The sequence below is a fragment of the Mytilus californianus genome, unplaced genomic scaffold (genome assembly GCF_021869535.1).
Source record: "Mytilus californianus isolate M0D057914Y unplaced genomic scaffold, xbMytCali1.0.p SCAF_13, whole genome shotgun sequence".
In the NCBI taxonomy this organism is placed as follows: Eukaryota; Metazoa; Mollusca; class Bivalvia; order Mytilida; family Mytilidae; genus Mytilus; species Mytilus californianus.
The window spans coordinates 23699199-23723677 of record NW_026262615.1 but is presented as its reverse complement, the minus strand read 5'-3'; the positions used below and the strand labels follow the sequence as shown (position 1 = coordinate 23723677).

Here is a 24479-nt window from a genome sequence, read left to right as displayed (position 1 = left end):
TTACCTTTTACTTATTATTGTTGATTACTCATAATTTATCATCAATTTTTCAATAGCTTATTGATGACTGACATTTTGGGTTTTCAATTCCTCTGACTAGTTAACTTCTGGTTCAAATTCTAAGGAAATTTGTAAATACACCTGTACGCACTTACCGTAAATTCAATGTCAAGTCCTAATCCATGCAGAAAAGATGAAGACCATGGACCTGTAGCAACCACAAGTTGTTTTGTTCTGTATTCAAAGTAGTCAGTGCAAACAGAAATAGTAGCACCTGGGGTAACTTTTATGACTTTTGTAGTCCTTTTTATACCACCGAGCTTCATAAATGTTTCCTGTTCAATTGCAATAATTGATCACGTTTTTGAGTATGACATATACATTAAATGCTGAATTAAACAGTCATTACTAACAAAATGTTACCTTCAGTATACATGTTCAATAACTAAAATCTAATCCAGGATATAAAAAAATAAAGACACACAATAACACATTCATCAATGAAGTAAGTTTACAGAAACAGGGTTGATTATTTCTTCTGTTCTTTGATGTGCAACAATGTTCAAATATTTCTAAAACGTTTTTAACTGTCTTTTACTCCATGTTCATATTGATTTTAAACTTTTTATAATAATATATTATGTAAAGATAAATAATATTGAAATTGCCTAAAACGCTTCTATAAACACTTCCCGTTGTTCTAACCCTGTATATATATATTTGATTAATCATTGGTATGTAAACTGCACTTCCAATTAATAGATGAGTTATGCCCCCTTCACATACATTGATTTTTTAACGATAACATACTCGTAGTCAATACCAAGCATCTGTAAATTTTGCTGGTATCCGTAAATGACTCATCACAACTCGAAGACGCTCTTAATGTTCCGTGAAAGGCTAGGCAAATTTTTGACATGCCGAAAATCTTTTGATGAATGTCACCGGATTGATTTTTTCATAAATAGCACATAACAATCTGTAAGAATCGTAAACCACACAAAGCACTTGGTCACCGTAAAGTGCTCGCAAGGATCCGTGCTTGACTCTTAACAATTTCTTACCGATTTTTTTGGGTAGTTTTTTGTTTCTTTTTTTCAATTTGTTTACGAATTATATACAGATTATTACGTGCGGGTTAAGATTTCATTCGGGTTGTATTAGGTTGGTTTTACGGATTGTAATGAGTTATACCAAGCACTTTGCGTTTATTTTACGAATGGATGCGTTTATATACTTTACGTATTCTTACGTATTGTTTACGATTTGGGAAAGGTATGATGTTGCAAAATCGGAAGGACTCGTAAATACTGGTTACTTACTCGAAACTATTCGTAAAACCTACTGAACAAGTCGTAATTTACACGTTACGATGAGTAGTAATATCCACAATACACTCGTCAAAATCCGTAATAAGCCCGTAAGTTGCTAGTAGTTATCAAAGACAACTCGTCGCCGTAAATACATCGTAATAAATCGTAATAAACATTAAATAGCTCGTAATAACTCGCAACAACTCTTAAATCGGTTGCTAGAGTAGGAAAATCGTAAGGTTCTGTGAAATTGTGCATACTGAAAGAAATCGTAAGAATCTTTGTGTATGTGAAGGAGACATTACATAACTATTTCATGTTTTCAAAGAAGAACACGCATATTTCCTCGCAAGCAAAATATGTATGTAAATAAACAAGTCATAATTTTGACTTCTAGTATCTATTGTTGCGGAAAAACTGTTCATATATGTATTTGAGCTTTGCATTAAATCAAATTTTCGGAGCAGAACATTGTCAAATAACACGGGTTTATTAATTAACTCATGTCGTAGTATGATACAGGACAGTCAATGGAATCAGAATTCCATCTTCAGATCTCCTAGATCGATACTTTCTAATCGTACTGAATCGAAGTTGCATGATGCCTTACTACCTTGTCAAATTATTAACGGTGACACGAGTAACACGAAATGTATTATTATTAATGCAGGAACTAATTACCTTTCAAAGTCATACGACAACATCTTTAGTTTTCTCATGTTTCTGTAGGGTCCATGATGCTCCACCATAAAGTGCAGTATTTTTCTTTTTTTTTTTTTTTTGCTTCAGGTTTGTTTTTTTTATGTGATGACAACATGAGCAGGTTAATATTCCACTGTATGAAATTGAAATATACTCGCGAGAAAAAAAAACTGTTTTGGTTTGTTAAAAATGTAAATTGCATTGATTAATTGACTGACAGACAATCGATTTCAAATAAATACATGTTCTACATACTAAAATACAGATACTACAGAGTTCGGATTATCACAACAATCAATAGATCGTCACTAAAAAAAATCTTGCTTATGTCACTGATTGCAGTGTTGTCAAAAGGTATGGCATGTATAATAAGTTATAAGTAATATAATTATCTGCCGTGAAAAAAGCAAAAATTTAACACAAGCAGAAACAACAAGATATAGGGTTTTCTTAATGTTTATTGTTCTGTTTTATTTACGTCGTTCTATCTATATACAGCTGGTTATGGTTTTGTCTGTTAATTCGAACTCACAACTTTGTAAAACCGTTGTTTAGCGATATTGTGTATAGTATTTGAAAGACCCAGTCAAGCATTAACTTGTGCAAGCGTGTTTTTTTTTTTTTTTTTTTTCGTTAAGATATCATGCTTTTTTTCTTTCCCGATTTTTTATATGAAAAGAGACGACGTGTATTTTGAATTGTACCAACATCGAGTTTGTAGTCTTTTAATATGTCTACACTCACCAATATTTGTTTTAAAATCTCATCAGCACCGAGACATAGCTCCGATGTATCCAAAATACCCACGCAATTATCACTAAAATTTATATTTGGATAATCCTGCTGAAGTGTATCAATAAATTTCATCTGCTGACAGTCTGGATATTTTTTTAAAGATGTAAGAGTATTTTTCATAAAAGCACTTTCGGTTGGTCCAATAAATAATGCATTGCTTTTTCTGTGTATGAAAAAAAAGGTTTCGTTATTTTTTTCACCGTTTCCATCTAATTTCTCTTGTAAATGTTGTACATATATGTGAATTAACAATCTATCTTGATTTCATAGAACGTCATTCAATCACTTTAGTAAAAATTTATTGGTCAAACGAAAAAAAGATTATTAAGATCAAGAAATAGGTAAAACGATAATCAATATAAAACACATACAGTAACACAAAAATTAATGATAATGAATATCGTTAATGTTCCCAATTAAATCAAAACAAAATGAAACTTTTTGTCTCATACATAGCTCTGATTCACTTCAATGGGCCCAAGTAGTTGAACTACTGTACAAACCCCGCACGTGTCAAGTTCGCTTGACTCGAATCTTAAATGACAAGGATAATTTTGGGTTTTCCTACCGAAGGTCGGTGGTTCTCCACCAATAGAAACTGACCGCTACAAAATAGCACAATAGTGTTTAAAGTGGCGTTAAACACTATTGTGCTATTTTAAACACTATTGTGCTATTTTGTAGTGTTTAAAGTGGCGTTAAACACCAATCAATTAATCATCAAACAATCAATCTGATTAACTTCCGTTTTTTACCATATTTTTTGGATCTTGTTTGTCATATTTGCTTGTGGACGTTTGTATGTAGTGTTGCTTTTTTGGATATTTGGCCATAGCATCACTAAATATATAGGTATTGTCGACATGCATTTGTTGCACTGTTAACTTGAAACTGTTTGATATTTTATATTATTGTCCAATTCTTGTATGGACGATTGAAATTAAGTCGCAGTTTTATATCAGATTTCATTTAACATGTTTAAGCTGGAATACTAGAATAAATAAATGTACTAATATATAAATTGATAAACAGAAAAATTAGAAACATGAAAGGAAAAGAACTTAACAAAAGCTTATGTTATTCATCTTTTTGTTGCGGTTATGTAAAACTCTTTTCATGCAATTCACGAGTTAGTGCAGAAGCTATTAAAACATACCAAACTCAAAAGTTTAATAATGGAGTAAGTCCATAACATCTGACATACACAAAACTTTGACTGTATCAGCCAACGATAGGAATCACAAACAATTGTCATTTGCATTATTATACCTTAAGCGCCTCGGACGCATAAATTTTATTACCTCATGTTTTCATTTTTTTACAGCACTCGGTCGATACACCTGTCGGTAAATTATCGGTTCCCGAAGTTATCATCAGATTCGGTACTGACATCATTCATAACAAACCTTTCTAATATTTTCCGTTGATAAATTTAGAATTTAAAAAGAAACTAAGGTTTCAACTCCCCAGGAAACGTTGACCTAAGACTGATTTTGCTTTTTTTAAATTTCGTTTTTGGTTATAGAGCTCTCCAACAGTTTTGGTTTTGGAAACTTTTGCTTTTAATTACTCCACTTTGAGCGTTCCTAATGAAGTGAAATTGAGAAACGCGTTTATGACGCATGGAATTTTGAACCTGTTCTTTCATTTCTTAAACATATAAAATTTTATTACTACACTGTACAAGCAAAATGTTTATTTGTAGTAATAAACACGGAGTTAAACTCGTTAAAAATCAGTCAAGACGTCAAAACCGTGACGGATAGTTGATTTCTTACTTAATTTTATATTCGTTACTTAAACTTACATCTATTGATCGGCATAGCTTGGATATGAAACCCACCATTTCCACAGGCAAATATTCTGTTTTGAGTGTGGGAGAATAACGAGTTTCATTTAAAAGCAAGTTTAAAGATGCTATGAAACGACTTGTTGCCGAATAATGAAACAATAACAGTGTTATGAGGCTTGTTCCTAGTATGCACCAAATAACTAAAAACAATATGCACTCACAAAATTCCCCACAAGTATAACATTCATTTCTTGATTAAATTATTGTCATTTTGACAGTAATTTTTGTAAATGGATGATCCATGGCCATTGCTTCGATTGGAACTGTGTGTTATTATTTCCGCATAGAAGTCATTGTATACAGGTATTTGCTTGTTTGTAATATACTTCAACCTTTAGTTTTTTTTAACACAGTTTATATACAAAAGATTGAGCAATACGTACACACTAGAAACGTTCAAATATTCGATTTTAATTTGATATTACTAACGTATCAAATGTATACAACTTAGTAGTACATACATAATTATCGCCAATTGAATATTTTAAGTTATTTTTCAGTTAAGATTGTTCGGGTAAAACGTTGTCAAAGGTGAATAATTCTTTTCGAATAATGTTCCAACGACCGAACACAAGCAATTATATGTATGCCTAATCGGTTGATATGTACAAACATTATGACCAAAGTCTCTTTTTAATACTTACGTTACGATCGGTCTAGAACAAATACGGTTTAGACGTTCCCATTCGGAAATTGAGTCGTCCTTCATCTTCTTCATTGCACAGGTTTCTATTTTATTCCAATTTGCTCTCTGAATGCCTTTACTATGACCCTTAGAGCTACCATGAGACTGTGGCATAGTATACTAAACGAAAACATTACTTTTCTTTTCATTTGAATTTATTAGAAGCAGAAGAACACGAACAATAATAAACATGAAGAAGATAACACCCGGAAGAGAAAACAAATATAACAAACAAAACGTTTAGGATCAGAAAAAAAAACAATTGGAACTTTACACAATTTATATATTTATAGAAAAAGCAATTTGCACTAAAATAATAGTGATATCAGTTTTAGGTTTTATAAAGTCTGAAATGACTTTCACGTCTAATATATCTTAAAATCCTGAAGAAAGAACATATGAGTTTTGTTATGTATATTCTTTTTTTTCCAAAGAAGTATTCTTCAGTTTTTCTCTTAAAATTGTCAGTTCTTATTTCTAGTATGATACATTCCATTAGTTTGAGATGCAAAATAGTTCGGAAAGTGTGTGTCTTTTTATTTTTTTTATACAGTATTACCTGATCAATAAGTAGAATGTTTCCTTCTTTATGAGTTTCTTTTATTTGCAAAGCAGTGAACCTGCCGATGATACCTCCTCCCACAACTATAACGTCGTATATATCTGAACTCTATAATTGGAAACATACTCAATGTTTTCAACTAATAAAATTAATCATATGTAGTCCATATGTTAGTGTGTCTGAGTGTCATTAAATGTGTGAGGGATGCTGTATTCACCTGATAATGGTATCCAACTAACACATTGTGCATGTTTTGATCTTTATGCAGTTATATGTGTTTTTAGTGTATTTAAATCATAGCAAAACTATTTAAATATCATTACGCACCTTCACACGTGTTAAACTCTCAATGACTTTGACAATATGCTTGGTCATACATACAAAAAAGGTGTGTAAAATAAACAGATGTGCAACACTGATAATACATTTCAGCGGTCTTGCTTACAACATTTTTATTAAATTGTGTTAATAAAGAAGAAACTGAACCAATGGCTCATTATTGATTATTTGAAGTCATTATTTAAAAGTTTTGCGATCGCTAAATGACGTAGCTAATCTGAAAATGTACTGCACATTAGTGTCAGATACGGTATCACCCTTCTTCGTAGATTATCAGCAAAAATGAATTATCACTGCGATTTTAAACGCCGCACAACACGGCTCTAAACACAGTAAATGCAGTGTACCGAGCAAGGATTTTAACCTTCCGAAGATCCTTAGTCCACTAAAAAATGTGACGTTTGATACAAACATGTTAGGTCATACATTTATGTTTTATATAAGCGATAGTGTAATTTTTTAAGATAAGTAAAAAGTAAAATAACAAAAAATACTTGATACAGGCATTGGTGGATTAAACCTGATTTTAAAGCTAGCTAAATCTCTCACTAGAACATAGAAATCAGAGTAGCAGCAAGCACGATATAAACTATTTCGATTAAATCTACAACCGTCAAACAAAACCTTATCAATCATTGTCTAGTGGTTTGTATGACTTTATACTAAACAAACAAACATACCTTGGCATTATTAAAGAGGAAAAATAAGAAAGAGCAAAAACATTGTACAAATAAATGTTAACAAGAAGATGAGTGCCATTGCAACAACTATCCATCAAAATCACAATATGTTAGAAAGTAAACAATTATGTGTCATAATACAGCCTCCAACACAGAGCCTTGGCTTACACCGAACAGCAACCTATAACATGTATAAAGGGCCCCAACATGACTATTATAAAACAATTCAAACAGGAAAACCACGGTCTCATCTATTTAAAAAAAAACGAGGAAAGAGAAACACTTATGAATCTAATCAACAAACAACAACCTCCGAACAGTAGGGTCCTGCCTATGACATGTGCATACAAACGCAACGTGTTTTAACGTTTTAACATGTTTAACAGGTGCCAACCTTCGTCCTACCTGAGACAGTAGTAAAACATTACAACATAAAAAGACACACTGTAAAATATCAATTGAAATGGCCTAACTTGATCAAAAAGGACATATAAACACAAACTAGTACACAGACACTGAACGAATAAGTTTGTTGTACACAGTACGAGTACAGAGATATAACACCAAATAAGTAAACATTGCATAACAAAAATGCATTACAAATTGTGTCAACTGGTCAAATTAACACGAACTTACGATTTGAGAGTACTCGCAGTTACTGAAAGTTAGTTGAAAGCCAAAACCAATAATAAGTAAAAAATCATGCACCAGAGACTAAAACCAAATACAACACATCCCAGAGCTTTAGTTTTTTAACGCCACGGACAGTTTAAGAAGAAATGACTTGTGCAATGTCAAAATAAAAGTATTGACAGGCAGTAGGATAGTTAGGATTTAACCTTATAATAAATATGTATCATGTTATATATAGATAAATCAATATCTAGATAGAATGTACACGTGGATGTGTATTTAAACATACAAAAAAAATCAAAAGAATACAAATTAAGTTATGTGCAGCTAATTGAAATATAGTTCAAGATTCAATTGCATAATTGGAAGATAAATAAATCTTCGACACGATAATGTTATAACGAATTCGTTCCATAGTGCTTTATTATTAACTGGATGAATTTAAAATTACCATCACTAGTTAGTTATGTGTCCGCTTGCACTTTATAGTAAATTGGTCCATTCATTAAAGGTTGCATTTTGTAAATACAAACAACTCCTCTTTTTCGAAAGAAAATTTTATATTCATCAACATATTGTGTTATGTTTACCTACTGGTTCCCAGATATTATCTTATGCTTCATCTTGTAGAAACATAACTAGATACATGTAATGTTACCACTATTAAAACACATGAATAATGGCCAAATTGAATTCCGAGGAAGACCCAAATTGATGGGATGTGTAGTACAGAATTTAAGTATAAGCTTAAACTCTTTGAAAATCAAGACATATAAATGTTTATTATCTGCCATCTCGACATCCGTGGAACAAACGGGAAAAGTATATCCGGATTAAAAGAGGCATGCCAAATATATAATCAAGTTATGCCAATTTATTCAACGTATGTATGACTATTGTACATTACTTCTAAGTCAACAAATTTCATCATATATAATTATGTATTACTGAAGTTATTTAATACAGTTATTCAATATTAAGTCAGTTCAAATAAATGATGACATAAGGTATCATCAACTTAAAATAAGAGTGGAACACATTTTGGGTGTACATGATATAGGTTATGAAAGATTGAAAAGTATTAAGATCAGCACGGAATAACAAGGATTCCGCTTTTAAGATTTTTTTCTCTTAACAAATAAATAGTTACATGACTTTTGTATAATATTACAAAATAAAACTTTCTGATCGCCATTCGGAATTGGTATATCGTCTTCAAAATGGAGGCTACAATACAATGTATCTTTTTACATATTTCATACCAGTGTTACATTTATTTTTGTAAATTTGAAATGGATATGCATCAACTTATACTAGTGATAAAACAGTTGTTAACGGAGAAAATACAAGCGTGCTGCTGTGAGAAATAGGTTATCGTAGCATTCAATGAATAACTAACTGTTCCTTGTTTTCAGCCTAAAATCAACATCATTTTTTATTTAGAACTATAGAATGATGTGGAAAAAAGAAGCAGAGGACAGAAAAAGGGACTTTGAAAACACAAATCGAAGAGAAACTGACCACATAATGGCAAAAACTATGAAGTTTTAATAGTGAAGCACGTTACTGGCAAAACGTTACGGACATTGGCAAATTAAAAAGCAAAAGGTAGAACACTGAAAATGAAACATAATAACACGGATCTCTTCAAAACAAAAACTAATATATCGTCAAATTATAGGAATTCTTATGGGAACTTACTGTGCACCACTTATTGTGGACCTGTTTCTGTATTGTTATGAGTTACAATTTATGACCAGCAAAGACCCACCGAAACAACATCTGATACAAAAATTGAATAACACTTTTAGATAATTGAATGATATATTGGCTCTCAGGAATGACGACTTCAATATGTTTAAGATAAAACAATATTTTATGAATAATGATGATCATCTCTTTTTTTTGCGGTTAAGCTTGAAACATTTTTGATGCCGTACTTACCATCAGTTCACTAATTTATATTTTTTTCGAGGTTTTTGTTTTAAATGATAGTAATTGACTTACACTTACGTTATTTCCGTTGTTGGGGGTGTTCTTCTTGTACAGTTGCCTTACTAAACATGCAACTAATATTATAAGTATCGTAGTCACGACAACAATTACGACGATTTCGACAGGGGATAATCTGAAATAAAATGAATATGAAATTATAAGACTTTGTCTATCAAAATGGTTTGGGGCGTCCAGACCGTGTGATCTATATACATTGTAGTTTATATGCAGTGATCACTAGCCTGATGTTTTGAATATGAAACCCGCTCGTGACAGGTGCGTTTTATTCGAATCTTTATTGACTAGCATTTTCAACAACAACAAAATCCTAAAAAAATGCAAAGACGTTAAGATAAAAAACAGGCTACGCGAAGTTATTTTACAAGTTTGAACAAACAAAATAATTCCCGTATAATTATAAGTAATGGTTTCACGAAGGTCGAGAATATTAGAATTTGGAAACATTTTGATCATACAATATTTACACGAAAAATGCATCTTATAGTGATATTAGAGATTTACTGAACGTCTCGGTACCGACTGTTCACACAAACTTTGACAGGAAAAAAAAGAGGATTGTCTCAAAATAAAAACAAATGTACGAAATAATTTGCTTTTCAAGGTAAAAATAGCAAAAAGCTGTTAGAATAAAACAATTAACTGTGTTACACTTTTTCACAAATCATATCCCAATCTTGTTAGCTTATTGGGTCAACACTGTCTAATTTTCAATGCACGTACCAATGCTAAAATTTGTATTTTTGTTGGTACAAGTACTTGTAAATGTTTAAATAAAACAAATTGTATCTTTTATGAGTATTTAAATCAATAATTTACACGACTTAGATCCATTTATATAAGATTGAAATACACTATTCAAGTAAGTTTTATATATATGTAGTTTATATGCATTCATGCAGTGTCAGGGTATCAAATGTCATATGAATTATTGTCGGTTTTCTGATTGCCTTGAAATCTTCAAAATAAACTATTTAAGAATGTTGATATTGACTGTAATAGTGGAGTGACTTAAATTTTTAATGCACCTATCTAACACATGGCTAAATTATATATCATTCGAAAGTTCAACATCTGTACTAAATGTTTTGTCCGGTCGTAAAAAAATCGTACGGTGCAATTTTCGTTAAATCAAGATCAAAGGTCAAGGACGAATAAGTGCATATTTTCCAAGATGCCAGCTTTATTGCATATTCTGACTTCTTTATAATTAAATCATGTATGCAAACAATTTAAAATTTTAGCAGAGACTTATCAAACGCATTTCTAAATATTTAAAGCGTGTTTTGATAAACAGCAAATTTTCCCTGAAATTCGAGTAAAAGTTATCAAAATGAGCGAAAACCTAAATTTTTGTTTCTGATGGAACTGCTAATCACTTTAAACTAAGTTAAACCCTGTAATTAGCGTTTAAGAAGTTTTTGACATCATCAGTTTCCAATAATCTTGCTTATTTCTTATCAAACAGCCAACCATACTAACTCATACAGTTGCCCATATTACCGCCGTCTGCGGAAACAAAGCTTTTAAGCGCTTCTTCTTTATAAACAGTTTATGAAGTCAACATAATATTGAAGAAACAAAGATCTCAAGAATGTGAAAACATTTAATTGAACAAAAATATATGCGGGCATCATGCTTTTAATAGAAATTAAGGGGGGCGAAACTTCGACATGTCAATGTGCATTGTAACTGCCAGACTGAAATAAAAAAAATCATTTGACTTTTCTGTTTGATTTGTAATTTCATTTTAATCATTCCCGTAGTGTAAAGATTATTTATCTATATAATTTCAACTGTAAAAAGGAAATTAAAAATATCGACAAAAACAAATCAAAAACAGATTACTGAAAATTGACATTTCAAAGAATTCACTTATACAAATTGGAAAACTTGTCTTATTGGCTGCTTAAACTGCATTTTTCATTGTTTGAATGCATAAATTCATCGAAAAAGAATAATTTGGTTTAAAAATTCTATTAACTCGAAATGATTCTAGTTACAAAAAGAGTTCCTGGATATATTGCATGACTTGTTCCAGAGTTCAAAATGCGAAATTGAAATCTTCCCTTCGAAAATTTTATGGACGCCATTACGAGTTGGTTGACCGTTATGGAATATCTTATTCATAGATAACGACGGATATGTTCCAATTGTTCTAACCACAATCTCGTCATCTGCCTCGAATGAGACCTACCGAATTAGACTAATCGCAGGGTTGGTACTTACAAGACCAACACGACGGATGTCACATGTGGATCAGTTTACAATCCCTTCCGGGGCTCTGAGTTTCCCCCCCTCCCCCTCCCCCCAGTTTTTGTTGGGATCTGTGCTGCTCAGTCTTTAGTTTATATGTTATGTTTTGTATACTGTTGTTTGCCTTTTTTTCGTTTTTTCGTTTATTTTCCCGGCTTTGTCAGTTTGTTTTTAACTTATGAGTTTGAATATTCCTTTGATAACTTTCACACTTCTTTTAGTATTGAAAGTTTTAAAAAATGTGGTTGAATGTAGCATGATTACGAATTGGTTATATATCACCGTGAGTAAATTAACTTATAACCTTTATAAGACTTATCACCGGGTTTGTACTAACATGAGCAGCACGACGGGTTCCACATGTGGAGCAGGATCTGCTTACCCTTTTGGGAACCTGAGATCACCACCACTTTTAGATGGGGTTCGTTTTGCTAAGCCTTTAGTTTTCTATGTTGTGTTTTGTGTACTATTGTTTGTCTATTGGTCTTTTTTCCCCTTTGTAGCTATAGCGCTGTGGGTTTATGTTCGACTTATGAGTTTGAATGTCCCTCTGGTACATTTTGCCTCTCTTTTCCAATCTTCCCATTAGAATGTATGATCACTTTGATTTAAAAGGTTATCAAGGATTGCTATGGAAGTTTATTAAGTCTATACCAGGCTTAAATTAGTGTGAAAATTTTTCAGAGACCATAAAATATATCTGAAACATTAAAAACAAATTGAGTATAAAAAAGATGATGTGATATAATTGTCAATGAGACAACTCTCCACAGGAGACCAAATGACACAGAAATTTGAAGACCATTTTTAAGATAATTGAATAATGGTCGCAAGTTCTAGTATTTTTTGTGCACATAAAATGCAATATGAACATGATATCATGTATATAAAGATTCATTTAACCAAAAACTTAGTTCATTACATGATATTTTTTAATCCAACGAGAAATTACTTCGTTTGGTCCTTATGTTTTATTTTTATTTTAAAGGTGATATACATTGTGATGATTATATTATGTTTATTATAAAATATTGGTTTCAGTTTTCAGTTCTATATTAGATGCATTTTGGATTTCAAATTGATGTTCAAAATTTCTAGCCAAGGGAAATAGCTGTTAATAAAACAGTTCCTAAATTGATAAACTACAAAAAATACATACAAAAAATAGGTCTAGGTTGGTTAAGACTTGGTCGAGTATGATTATAGACTAGATTAAGTATGGTTCAGACTAGGTCGAGCATGGTGGTTCAGACTTCGTCGAGAAAGGTTAAGACTACGTCGCGTATGGTTCAGACACGTATAAAATGGTTAAGTACTGGTCGAGTACAAGTTCAGACAATAGTCGAAATATTATCAAGTAAATTTCAGACCAATTCAGACTGGTCGAGTACAAATCAGTACAGTTGAGTACAAATATAGGCCATTTCAGACTTTCACTGGTTTGTAGTGTAAATAAGTTCGACCTCGAAAAAACATAGTTCTACCTCAATTTGCTCGTAAATTTCTTTTCAAGCTTTAGAAACCCCTTATTTTATTATATAAGATTATTTTCCTCCCGGATATTAACAATTACGATCACTATTCGCAGATGGCAGTGTTTTGGGCAACTGCCAGCACTTCAATAGAAGGCTGTTCCATGAACAATCTAAATTAATTGCATCTTAGACTTATGAAAAAAACTATTCCTTGACCTACACATCATACATTTATTTGATTTTTTAGCCAACAAATAGCGATCCCATAAAATAAATTTTGTTTTGAGAGCATTTTTTTAATTTTTGTAGGATTTTAATCAAAAGAATTGCAATTTTCGGGAAATATTGCGCAATTAATCTATCAATTTTTGTTCGAGTTGGAATTGCTGTATCATGTTCTACAAGTTTCATATAATCTTTCGGAAAACGTTCGGAAAACTTTATCGTACAAGGAGCAGTAAATTTTTTTTTGTTTAATTATCCCCAAAATTTGGAATGTTTATTCTTGACCTTTGACCTTGATTTAACTGAAATTGCACCGTACGATTTTTTTTTCCTCCGGGCAAAACAGAAAGTACAGATGATAAGCTTTCGAATGATATATAATACAGCCGTGTGGTAGGTGGGTGCATTACAGTCCTTAACTATGAGGCTTTTCGTAAAATGTCACTCGCCTATAATAGCAATTCACTGTTTCTTTGTTATTCTAAAATTCATAAATTGCATGTATATCCTGTTACCGGTACTAGAACAACCGTTACATTATTTCTCCTTTTAGATATGCAACTATTCAGTAGTTATTTAAAAACACAAATCATCCTAAACATTGGACACGCCAAGTTTCTTACATCACAGTGTAGAGAAAAGAACTTCTGTTCAGTAAAAATTAGTGCGTACCATTAGCTGTTACGAATACATTTATAAATGACAGCCATATTATACTAGTCTTGTAAAACGTGCAATTAAATGTTGGAAACCATGACCACAGAAGAAAACATTACCAATGCATCAAATGGAGTATACATTGTAGTTATTTCACAACAGCATTCATAAATTTAAAATATATATATATAGTGTTGCTTTAAATCATGCTGCAATAGTTAACGAAACACGATAAAAACATAAAGAGTAAGATATAAACTAGTAACTTTTAAATGTTTTATTCAAATTATGAAATTTCAACATTCTTTTCAAATGAACAACATGGGAATGCTCTTTAGCATGTTAACTACAAAAATGATATCTGACAGCCCTGTCTTATAATCAAAAAATATTGAGCTGTCGGCTTCCCGTCAAACACTACTAAATGTATATATGAATTTAGATTGTAGAAATGTTTCTGGAATGAGCCTCCGCAAAAACTGCAACTTACGATTACTTCGACAAATTTATAAATATGGCTACCATAACCTGAACTTGATTGATAGATTTTTGTCAAAACTGATCGGCCCATATACACGTAAATTGATAGAAATTCCTCTAGGTTGCCATTTTTCCAAATTGTGTCAGATGGCCCATAAAGGTTGTCAAGACACAGTCTTTTAGTCTAATTGTTTGGTATCAAGTAAATATTATCAGCACTGATTATTTGTTTCCGCTTCTCTACTCCCGACTCCCATCTCCGCTGATTAACTAAACTTTCTTTTATTTCCGTATCTGTGGAACATATAATATTTCTATAAGAAAACGGGAATTTTTTTTGTGCTCTCTAACCTTGTAGTTACAGAAAAAGAAATCGAAAGTACTGGCGTCACATATTATGTATGTGAGTTTGACGATACATCAGATTAAACTGTGCTGTTAAGAAAACTCATAATTCAATTTTTGATTCTTACTATCGGTGCAGCAAAAGATTGGTATATTATGCACAAAAATCCCTAATGAACAAATGCACCGTAAACATTCACATTTGAGACGACCCCGTTCATTTTACCTGTTCAAGTCAGTATCAGCAGCCGGTACCGAGACTATCCGTAAATCTCTGTTAAGCACTGTCATGATTATGCTTTTTTTAAATATGGTGAATATCTGACGCAGTGGTTTTTTCCGCGAAAAAAGGTGTCTTTATATTTGAATTTATAACAAAACAACAATACGGTCATATTAATCGAACGTGGCAGAAACAAAATACCCAAATGCAAGGTTCTATAAATACATATTAAATTTTGTAAAAGATTGACTTGAAAGATCTTATAATGCTTTATATTTGAACTACAAGTGTATACCACGGTATATTTAAATTTGGTAAATTCAGTATATACTGTTCAATTTCATTCACTTGAAATTCAAGTACAGCAAATTTCTGTGAGTTAAAATAACTGACTATACGTGACCCAAATGATTACTAAATTGCTATATGTATCCACATACAGATTTTTTTATAGAAAATAACAGGACAAAACTGAAAGTATTTCAAATAAGTCTACTTACGGTCCATTTCTACTATCGTATGACACTGTGTAAGTTTAATAAAAAATGACGACGAGGTACCTATAACGTTAACGGCATATGAATGTTGAATATAAGAATAAAATAAATTTACAGATGTGCATTATTTAAAAACATACCAACCATTTGTATGTTTTAATTGTATTCTACTTGTCCTGGTGACAACTGTTATGTGCACATTCTTATCAATGGAAAGCTCAAATGGCACAGAAGGTAACATTTAATATAAACGTAAACAAATATGTGGGGGATGTAACATAATATTGGTTAATAAATTATTAGGTGTCTGAAATTTTACAATGGATGACATCATGTTCATATATCTTTAAAAAGAGTCCATAACATTTTTCATAATGACATATCTACAGGAACTGCAACACGAAGCATCACATCTGCTAGCTATAGAACGGAGACAAATATGGTAAATAGAACACGCAGAACAATGTAATGGATTGAAATTCCTCATGTCTGATTTTAGTCTTATTTGGAAGATTTGATATAATGACCTGTCGTAAAGTGCTTAAGTGGTTCAGTTGTTATGAAAAGTGTGGTTAAAGATCAGAAGGGAAGATTTTCCAAAATGAAAATTTATATTTGACATTTTGGGCAATTTATGCGGGAGAAAAACTTTCTGTGGAATCATACTCAGGAAATGTTCCAAAAAAATCTATCTACGCTTGATTGCCCGAGATAAGTGACGTTTTCAGGCACGTTTTGTTAATATACCACAAATAATATATCATATATGGATACTGTAAAATTAACACCTTGTCCACGATTCAATGAAAAAATTATGAAATTCATTATTGATTATTTTAACCCAAAAGAACGTTGTAACTATACAGAATAGTCTTGATGCATACAGATCAGCATATACATGATACATGTATATTAAGCTTTTATGTAAATATCCCAATCAGAAAAAGAGAAATAGCATATTGAAAATTGGTGTATCCCTTTTTTATAAAACAACACACACAATGAAATATGTAGCAGACTTAGAGTGAGAGCTCCCTTACCAAGTTAACGCGAATTTTACTAGCAGAAAAAAACCATGAACTATTGGCGCTGCGATTAATACTTTGATCATAATCTTGACCCTAGCAATCTCCTTAAATAGTTTGATGAGTAAGCTGGGTTTTGGTATCTATGATTTTTTTCTACAATCATCACTACCCTGAAAACAACAAATGCTTGTGCATGACACATTGCTGTTTATAGGATCCACGCGAATGTCTACAGATAGCATTGACTTTGCATGTGCAGACCAGCTCCTGTAAAAAATATAAGAAGACGATGGACCTTCAAACTTTCCTCGAAGTATGGAGTTGTTCCTCATTGTCCATCCATATTTCATAGGTGATCTCATTGTTTGGAGATATTGGCGGTATAAGCATTCACTCAGACAAAGACTTGGAGTAAAACTCGAAGAATGTGTTTTCTAAATGATCCATCTGCAGGAGGTATTATCGCTGAGGAAACATCCCTATATACCACAGACTTTATTCTTAATTCTATTGCGATCACAATGTTATGATTGAAAATTGCTTCTTGAGTCATATAGATCAGCAATAAATTGTCTTCCAACTGCGACGGCTGTTTTTTGAAGACCAGCTAGATTTGGCAAATTTTGACACGTGTATGGGGTTTGTTTCAACGTCTTACAAACTGTTCGTTTGCGATATCCGAAGAAAGACGACGTCATATTGCATCCTGTAAGAACGTGAGCAGTACCCAAGTCATATCAGACACGTACTTTCTGTTGGTTGAACATGGTTCCCTTTGCCTGTACTGCTCTGTGCATATATATAAGCGGACCAAATATTTTTATTATTCTTACAGAAAGGCAAACTTGACATGAGCGAAGTTGTTTTCCAACCCAGAGCAAGGATCTTTCTTCACCGAGTTTTATTTTGACTGTTACTAAGTCTGTTCGACAAATCAGATTGTTCAAAACCTGAAATACTACTCAATCTATAGAATGAATTGTGTGTTTGCCTTAAATATTTTTTGCATTCATACCAACATTGTCAGATCCTTCTTGATTGACGTCTTTACCTGACACTTGAGGATATATGGATTATGGGATGTATGACCTAATCTGTGATCGTATCTATTCATGATTTGCTGACCTTGTCAGAAATTTTCAAACTTCAGTGTACCACGGGCAAAAGCCATGTGAATGTAAAAACCATATTCATGATACAGACGAAGAGCCACTGCTAAACTAAAAGGGGGTCACATGCAATTGAAAATCTTCCTATTCACTAAATATGCATTTTCATATGATTTTAAAGCTTGACATCCAATAAAAGCTGATACATTACTATTACTATTGATATCAGCTTTTAGACAAACAAGAATGGCCAACGTAGGTCAATGTAGATAAAAGTATCTTGTCTTAGGAAATATACACCCTTCTGTGTAAAAAATCACTCTGATTCAAACAAATAATTATCTTAAACTGACTTTACCAATATGATTGATTTCTTGATTGAGAACATATTTGTTATGTTTAGGGGACGCGTTTTTTTAACAAATAATCGGCATCCCCATGGCTACCAACTGTGCTCCTAGTCTTGTTCACTTGTTTCTTTATTCATATAAGGCAGACCTAATACAGGAACTTCTTAGAAAGAAAGAAAATTAGCTGTATCCTTTAACTTTACTTTGCGTTATAAAGATATGTTCTTTTGCTAGATAATTCAAATTTGGTGACTATGTTGAACGCATCTATCCAATCGAACATGATACAGTGACCTCTGCCTCATTTCTTGACTTACATTTAGAAATTGACAATGAGGGTCGGTTGAAAACAACATTTTCGACAAAAGAGATGATTCCAGCTTCCCAATTGTTATCTTTCTATTTTTGATGTACCGACATTCAAGCAGCGCCTGCATATATACATATGCAGATTGTATCATCTCCCAGTTGAAACGATATTCCAAGGCTTGTATTTCCTATCATGATTTACTAAATAGAGGGTTGCATCTTTTAAACCACGAGTTCGAAGTGGTGAAGTTGAAATCATCCCTTCGTAAATTTTAGGGAAGCCATCACGAATTGGTTGATAGCGGACATGCTCGTGTTGTTGTTACTACAATCATGTCGCCTTGTCCCCGAATAAGACCTACCGAATTAAATTAAGTACCGGGTGTGTACTTAAATGAGCAACATGACGGGTTCCAAATGATGAGCAGGATCTGCTTATCCTTCCGAATCACATGAGATCGCACCCAGTTGTTGCTGTGTTTCGTGTTGCTCAGTCTAGATTTTTTTTGTTAGCGTACTGTGGTTTGTCTTGTAGTTCCTTTCCTTTTTAGCAATGGTGTTATCGGTTTATTTTTTACTATGAATTTGAATGTCACTTTGGTAACTTTTGTCAGTCTTAAGCTAATATCTTCATTTGGATTTTTTATACGCGTACCCGTGTTTGATAATGAAAAAGAAAAACAATAGGAATGTTACACTTATTGCGATTTTACAAAACAACTGCAACGGTTGAAAACTTTACGACAGGGGTAACATGAAAGTAGCATGTTTATTCTAATTCGTGTCAATGTTTAGCCGTAAGTTATTTCAGTCCATTAAACTCTTACAAACTAGAGACTAAGCTGTGTTGACTAAGCTGTGGTATCTAGAATAGTGGACGATTGATTGAATAAAAACAGTTCATCTTCATTTATAGAATAAAGAGAAGTATAAACAGCCAAGTACCAAAAAACAATGATTCACCATACAAAGGTTTGATAAAACGCCTTTATTGAAAATATGTAAAGTACAATGAAGTAATCAGTATTAAAAAAAGACATTACACGGAAAGAAATTAACGCTATCGAATTAAATACCAGTGTTCATCAAGATTGCAATGTAGAAACAAATAGAGCTGTTACGTCCCGATATAATCAGAACATCCATGCCCAGATAATTTTTGTTTCATTTTTCATTGAAATAAGAGTGAACAATTAGGTTTACTGAACGAGTGAGGCTGTTTATCTTTTAATATTTTCTCTGTGTTAGATGTTTTTTTATAGGAAGATTATGAGCTATTATACTACATGAATACAGTCGTGCTTTTATGACGTGAAAAAAACAAGATACTCACTTTTCGTTACTCACACATTCATATAACTCATTACCCCATTGGTAGGTTTTATAACAATATTCACTTTCACCTGCAAATACCGAACAGATGATAGATAACATATTTCAATGAGGTTATCATAATCAAAAATAATTGGCGGTGCCTTTTTCTTACTGTAACTGCAAAAGTAGTTTTTATTCCATTTGTTCACATTGGATGTTTTTGTAATCCTTTTTAAGGCTGGTGAGTTGTCTATGAGGGATGTAAAATGAAGTTCATAGACCCATAGAGTTTGAATTTCAATTGAAGGGAAATCACACTATTTATACTACTAATAATAATTCATTGACATTTTGCATGAAAACAGATCATACTTATTACGAAATTTTAAGCGAAAAAAAATTGGGGTCACCAATGTTGTTTTCGGGATATGACGTAATCAATGTTTAAAGAATCGCGTGATACCGAAATATAGAAATAGCGCTCTAAGTTGCTAAAAAAATGCAAAATCATTATAAAACGATGTTTAACTGTGATAACGAAAACAGTCACAAGCAACTTGTACCTTATAGCCATTTATTTGTCTCAGTTTCCTTATTTTTCAAGGCCTTTGAATATTTCCCGCCATTTTTAATTGGTATTTATTATAGATTTTTCTCGAAGTTAAAAAATATCTTCTAATGAGTTTTCCTTCAAACTTCTGCAGAAGTTGCAGGCTCAGGGAAGATTTTAAAAACATAAATGAAAAAGGGGGGTCACCGATGTTTTAAAACCACTAAAACGGAAATAATCTAATTATCAAATTTTGGCGGGAACTATAACTTTTTCTTTTGACGTTATAGAACGACGTTCCTGGCATAGCAGCATTTCGTGCAACGCTTGCATCGGGATGAATTAAACCTTTTCACTACAAACTATAACATCATGTTTGGACATTTTTTAAGGTTTTTGATTATTCGTTTGTATTTTTATCAATCCAAGGGTCATCTAACGAATCGTTAAACATATAGTTACATAGAAACTTCCCAGATATACTATGAGTTAGAGTCGAAATTCTGGTAAGAGTTAAAATATTGAGATCCGATAAAATTAAGAGTAAGATTGCAATTTCTATTTCTGTTAAATGCATATTCTTTCATCACATGTATGTTTTTGTTTTTGTCCCGGCCGATAAAGCTGCTAATAATATTATTATTGTTTGACGTAAATTTTACATTGAGGTTCTGAAAAAAGAAATCACCAATTCACCAACATTCCAACTGACTCCATTTTCAGAAAACGACATCTGTTACAAACATAAACTTTTAGCTACCGCTTTACAAGCAGAACCAAATACAATGAAAGTCCCAACTATGTATTGGCTTCCGAAGCTACACAAAACACCTTACAAATATAGATTCATTTCGTCTTCAAGCCATTGTTCCACTACTAAATTGTCTATTCTTCTTACCAGTACACTTGGTACAATCAAAAACCTGATAATAAATTGTTCAAATAAGGCCTTCGAAAATAGTGGAATTAATTACTTTTGGAGTGTCAAGAACTCGTTGGAAGTACTTGATAAATTGCATGCATATATTGGTGATTTTGAATCTGTTCAAAGTTTTGATTTTTCTACCCTATATACCACATTGCCTCACATTCTCATTAAGAAAAAATTCACACACCTAATTAAATGGGCATTTAAAAAGTCAGAATGTGAATATATATGTTCAAACTCTTTTAGGTCATTTTTTAGTAGCAATAAACAAAAAAACTATGTCAATTGGACATGCTTTGATACTATATATGCCCTTGAATTTTTACTAGATAACATTTTTGTTCGCTTTGGAGATTCCGTATATCGTCAGGTTATCGGAATTCCAATGGGGACTAACTGTGCACCACTTATTGCGGACCTTTTTTTGTATTGCTATGAGTTACAATTTATGACAAAAATCAGTAAAGACCCATCGAAACAACATCTGATACACAAATTTAATAATACTTTTAGATATTTGGATGATATTTTGGCTCTCAATAATGACGACTTCAGTATGTATACTAAAGAAATTTATCCTGTTGAACTTACTTTAAATAAAGCTAATACTAACAATGACCACTGCCCTTTCCTCGATCTTGATATCTATATCATTAACGGAAAGCTTAATACTAAAATATATGATAAAAGAGATGATTTTTCATTTCCTATCGTTAATTATCCATTTTTAGATGGTGACGTTCCCTTGTCACCATCTTACGGTGTTTATATATCTCAACTTGTACGATTCGCTCGTGTATGTAACAATGTTTTAGATTTTAACGAGAGAAATGTATGTATTACTGAAAAATTATTACACCAGGGTTTTCGATATCACAAACTAGTCAAAACATTTACTAAATTTTATCATCGGTATAAGGACATCATTCGTAAATATAGCTCAACATGCAGACTTCTTATACGTTCAGGTATTTCACATCCAATTTTTTATGGAAATATTCTTTATAAAGCACAAAAATGTCAGTATTCACCTCTGAAACTAACAAAACCTTTAAATAGACTTATTAAGAAGGGATATAGTTACGATACTGTTGTCAGGTCATTAAAGATTGCATATTTTGGCGTTGATATTGATTCACTTATAGGGTCTTTGCATCTGCACTAAACACATTTATTTAAAAACCAGTTGTTGGCATGACACGGGTTATGTTCTTCTCATATATGTTATGATGGTATGATACTAAACCCCTAACGGGAAGGATTGTGCCTGATATTCATATGATGAAGACATAATCTTTCAATCAGTTTAATTGAAGTCTGGAGCTGGCATGTCAGTTAACTGCTAGTAGTCTGTTGTTATTTATGTATTATTGTCATTTTGTTTATTTTCTTTGGTTACATCTTCTGACATCAGACTCGGACTTCTCTTGAACTGAATTTTAATGTGCGTATTGTTATGCGTTTACTTTTCTACATTGGCTAGAGGTATAGGGGGAGGGTTGAGATCTCATAAACATGTTTAACCCCGCCGCATTTTTGCGCCTGTCCCAAGTCAGGAGCCTCTAGCCTTTGTTAGTCTTGTATTATTTTTAATTTTAGTTTCTTGTGTACAATTTGGAGTTTAGTATGGCGTTCATTATCACTGAACTAGTATATATATTTGTTTAGGGGCCAGCTGAAGGACGCCTCCGGGTGCGGGAATTTCTCGCTGCATTGAAGACCTGTTGGTGGCCTTCTGCTGTTGTCTGTTCTGTGGTCGGGTTGTTGTCTCTTTGACACATTCCCCATTTCCATTCTCAATTTTATTTAGTATGATATATATACTTTTTTTGCCAATAATGATCAATGATAGGTAAACGTCTAGACGAAATTTGAAATAACAGATTGATTGTTTGTGGCACTGTCAGCAGTCTCTGCTATGTCATGTTGGCTATTTTGTTTTTTTAAAGAACCAATGTATCCAGAGACAATCAGCTCCCTTTGTATTCAAAAACTGGTTGTCATTTTCAGTCATGATCGGAATCCGACAATCTACCTTTATCACTTTTGACATGCAAGTGATCACAGTGGGTGATTTGAACATGCACCTACATCTGAACTATTTGTTTTGGTTTTTTTTTTTCTTCATTGTTTTCTTGGCTTTTGCTAAACGTTCAGTGGCTAATATTACATGAATATCAGCACACAAACATTTTTCTATGAGTTGAATACTCTTTCACAAGACGGACCTTAATGTGATGGTTACAGTTGAGCAGTAATCTGTAAGACATGTTACCGTCTACATAAATACATGTGTGTGTGTGTTAAATGTTTGTCTTGTCGGAGATTTGTAAAGCCAAATATACAGTGTGGGATTTTTTGGTTGTTGAAGGCCGTACGGTTCCCTGTAGAAGCTTAGATCCACGATATTTGATACCTGGTAGATAGTTGTCAATTATGCCCTATCTTCTTATATCTACAAAGATATGTACCATGTTTATTTAGGTGCAGGCAAATTTTCATCTGTAGGACCCAAATAACTAGGCATAGTGTTTGATATTCCCAGATTGCTCTGATGTCTTTTTTCGAATTTGCTGGTTCCACAGTTCGCTAATTGACAGTTTGAAGGAATACTACAACATATGAAGACAAATGTGTGTGTTTTTTGTTGTTTTTTTTGGTGCCCAAATAATGTAACCCTGTACAAAGCATTAAAGAAAGATTGAGTATAATGTACTATATATGACGATGCTGAATTTTCTTTGATTTCGACAGCCTGCAACCGATGTAAAAGTGCAGATGCTTCTCTAACAGTAATTTTTAACTGGCGTTATTTTTACATACCGTTTGGTATTTCAACAAATATGATTACTCTACGAACCAGTCGTGTTGCTGTATTCGTGATGCCCCCTCCCCCAAAGAAAAGAAGAAAAAAAAAGGAAAAGAAGAGAGAGAGAGACGTTAGATACCAAAGGGACATTTGGGAAAGGTGAACGACACTTGTCTCATTACTGTCGTCACATGTGAAATAAATCAAATTTCAAACAGCACATCAAATATAAACGTCCAGTGACAAGTTAAATGCATATTCAGAACTAGAACATACTGAAGTATGAATTTTGACCCTTCTTTGTTATAACCTGACAGGCTGAGCCAGATAAATAATAATATGAAATGAAA

At 32.5% G+C, this 24479-nt stretch overlaps 1 protein-coding gene across 5 annotated transcripts in view; it reads right to left on the bottom strand.

The window, feature by feature from the left end:
* LOC127723381 (peroxisomal sarcosine oxidase-like) overlaps positions 1–24479 on the bottom strand; it is a 486740-nt gene that overhangs the window by 445492 nt on the left and 16769 nt on the right. For 4 of the 5 annotated variants that reach the window (XR_007992050.1, XR_007992049.1, XR_007992048.1 and 1 more), the window contains exons 4-9: positions 19862–19931; positions 9569–9689; positions 5907–6017; positions 5307–5467; positions 2760–2973; positions 156–335 (exon numbers count right to left, since the gene is read on the bottom strand). Coding sequence is in view for 2 of the 5 variants with exons in the window: in XM_052229969.1 (XP_052085929.1) it covers positions 156–335; positions 2760–2973; positions 5307–5467; positions 5907–6017; positions 9569–9689; positions 19862–19931 (857 nt within the window). In the remaining 3 variants the exon portion in view is untranslated. The remainder of the gene's footprint in view (positions 1–155; positions 336–2759; positions 2974–5306; positions 5468–5906; positions 6018–9568; positions 9690–19861; positions 19932–24479) is intronic. The other variant, XM_052229970.1, reaches the window with a different exon arrangement.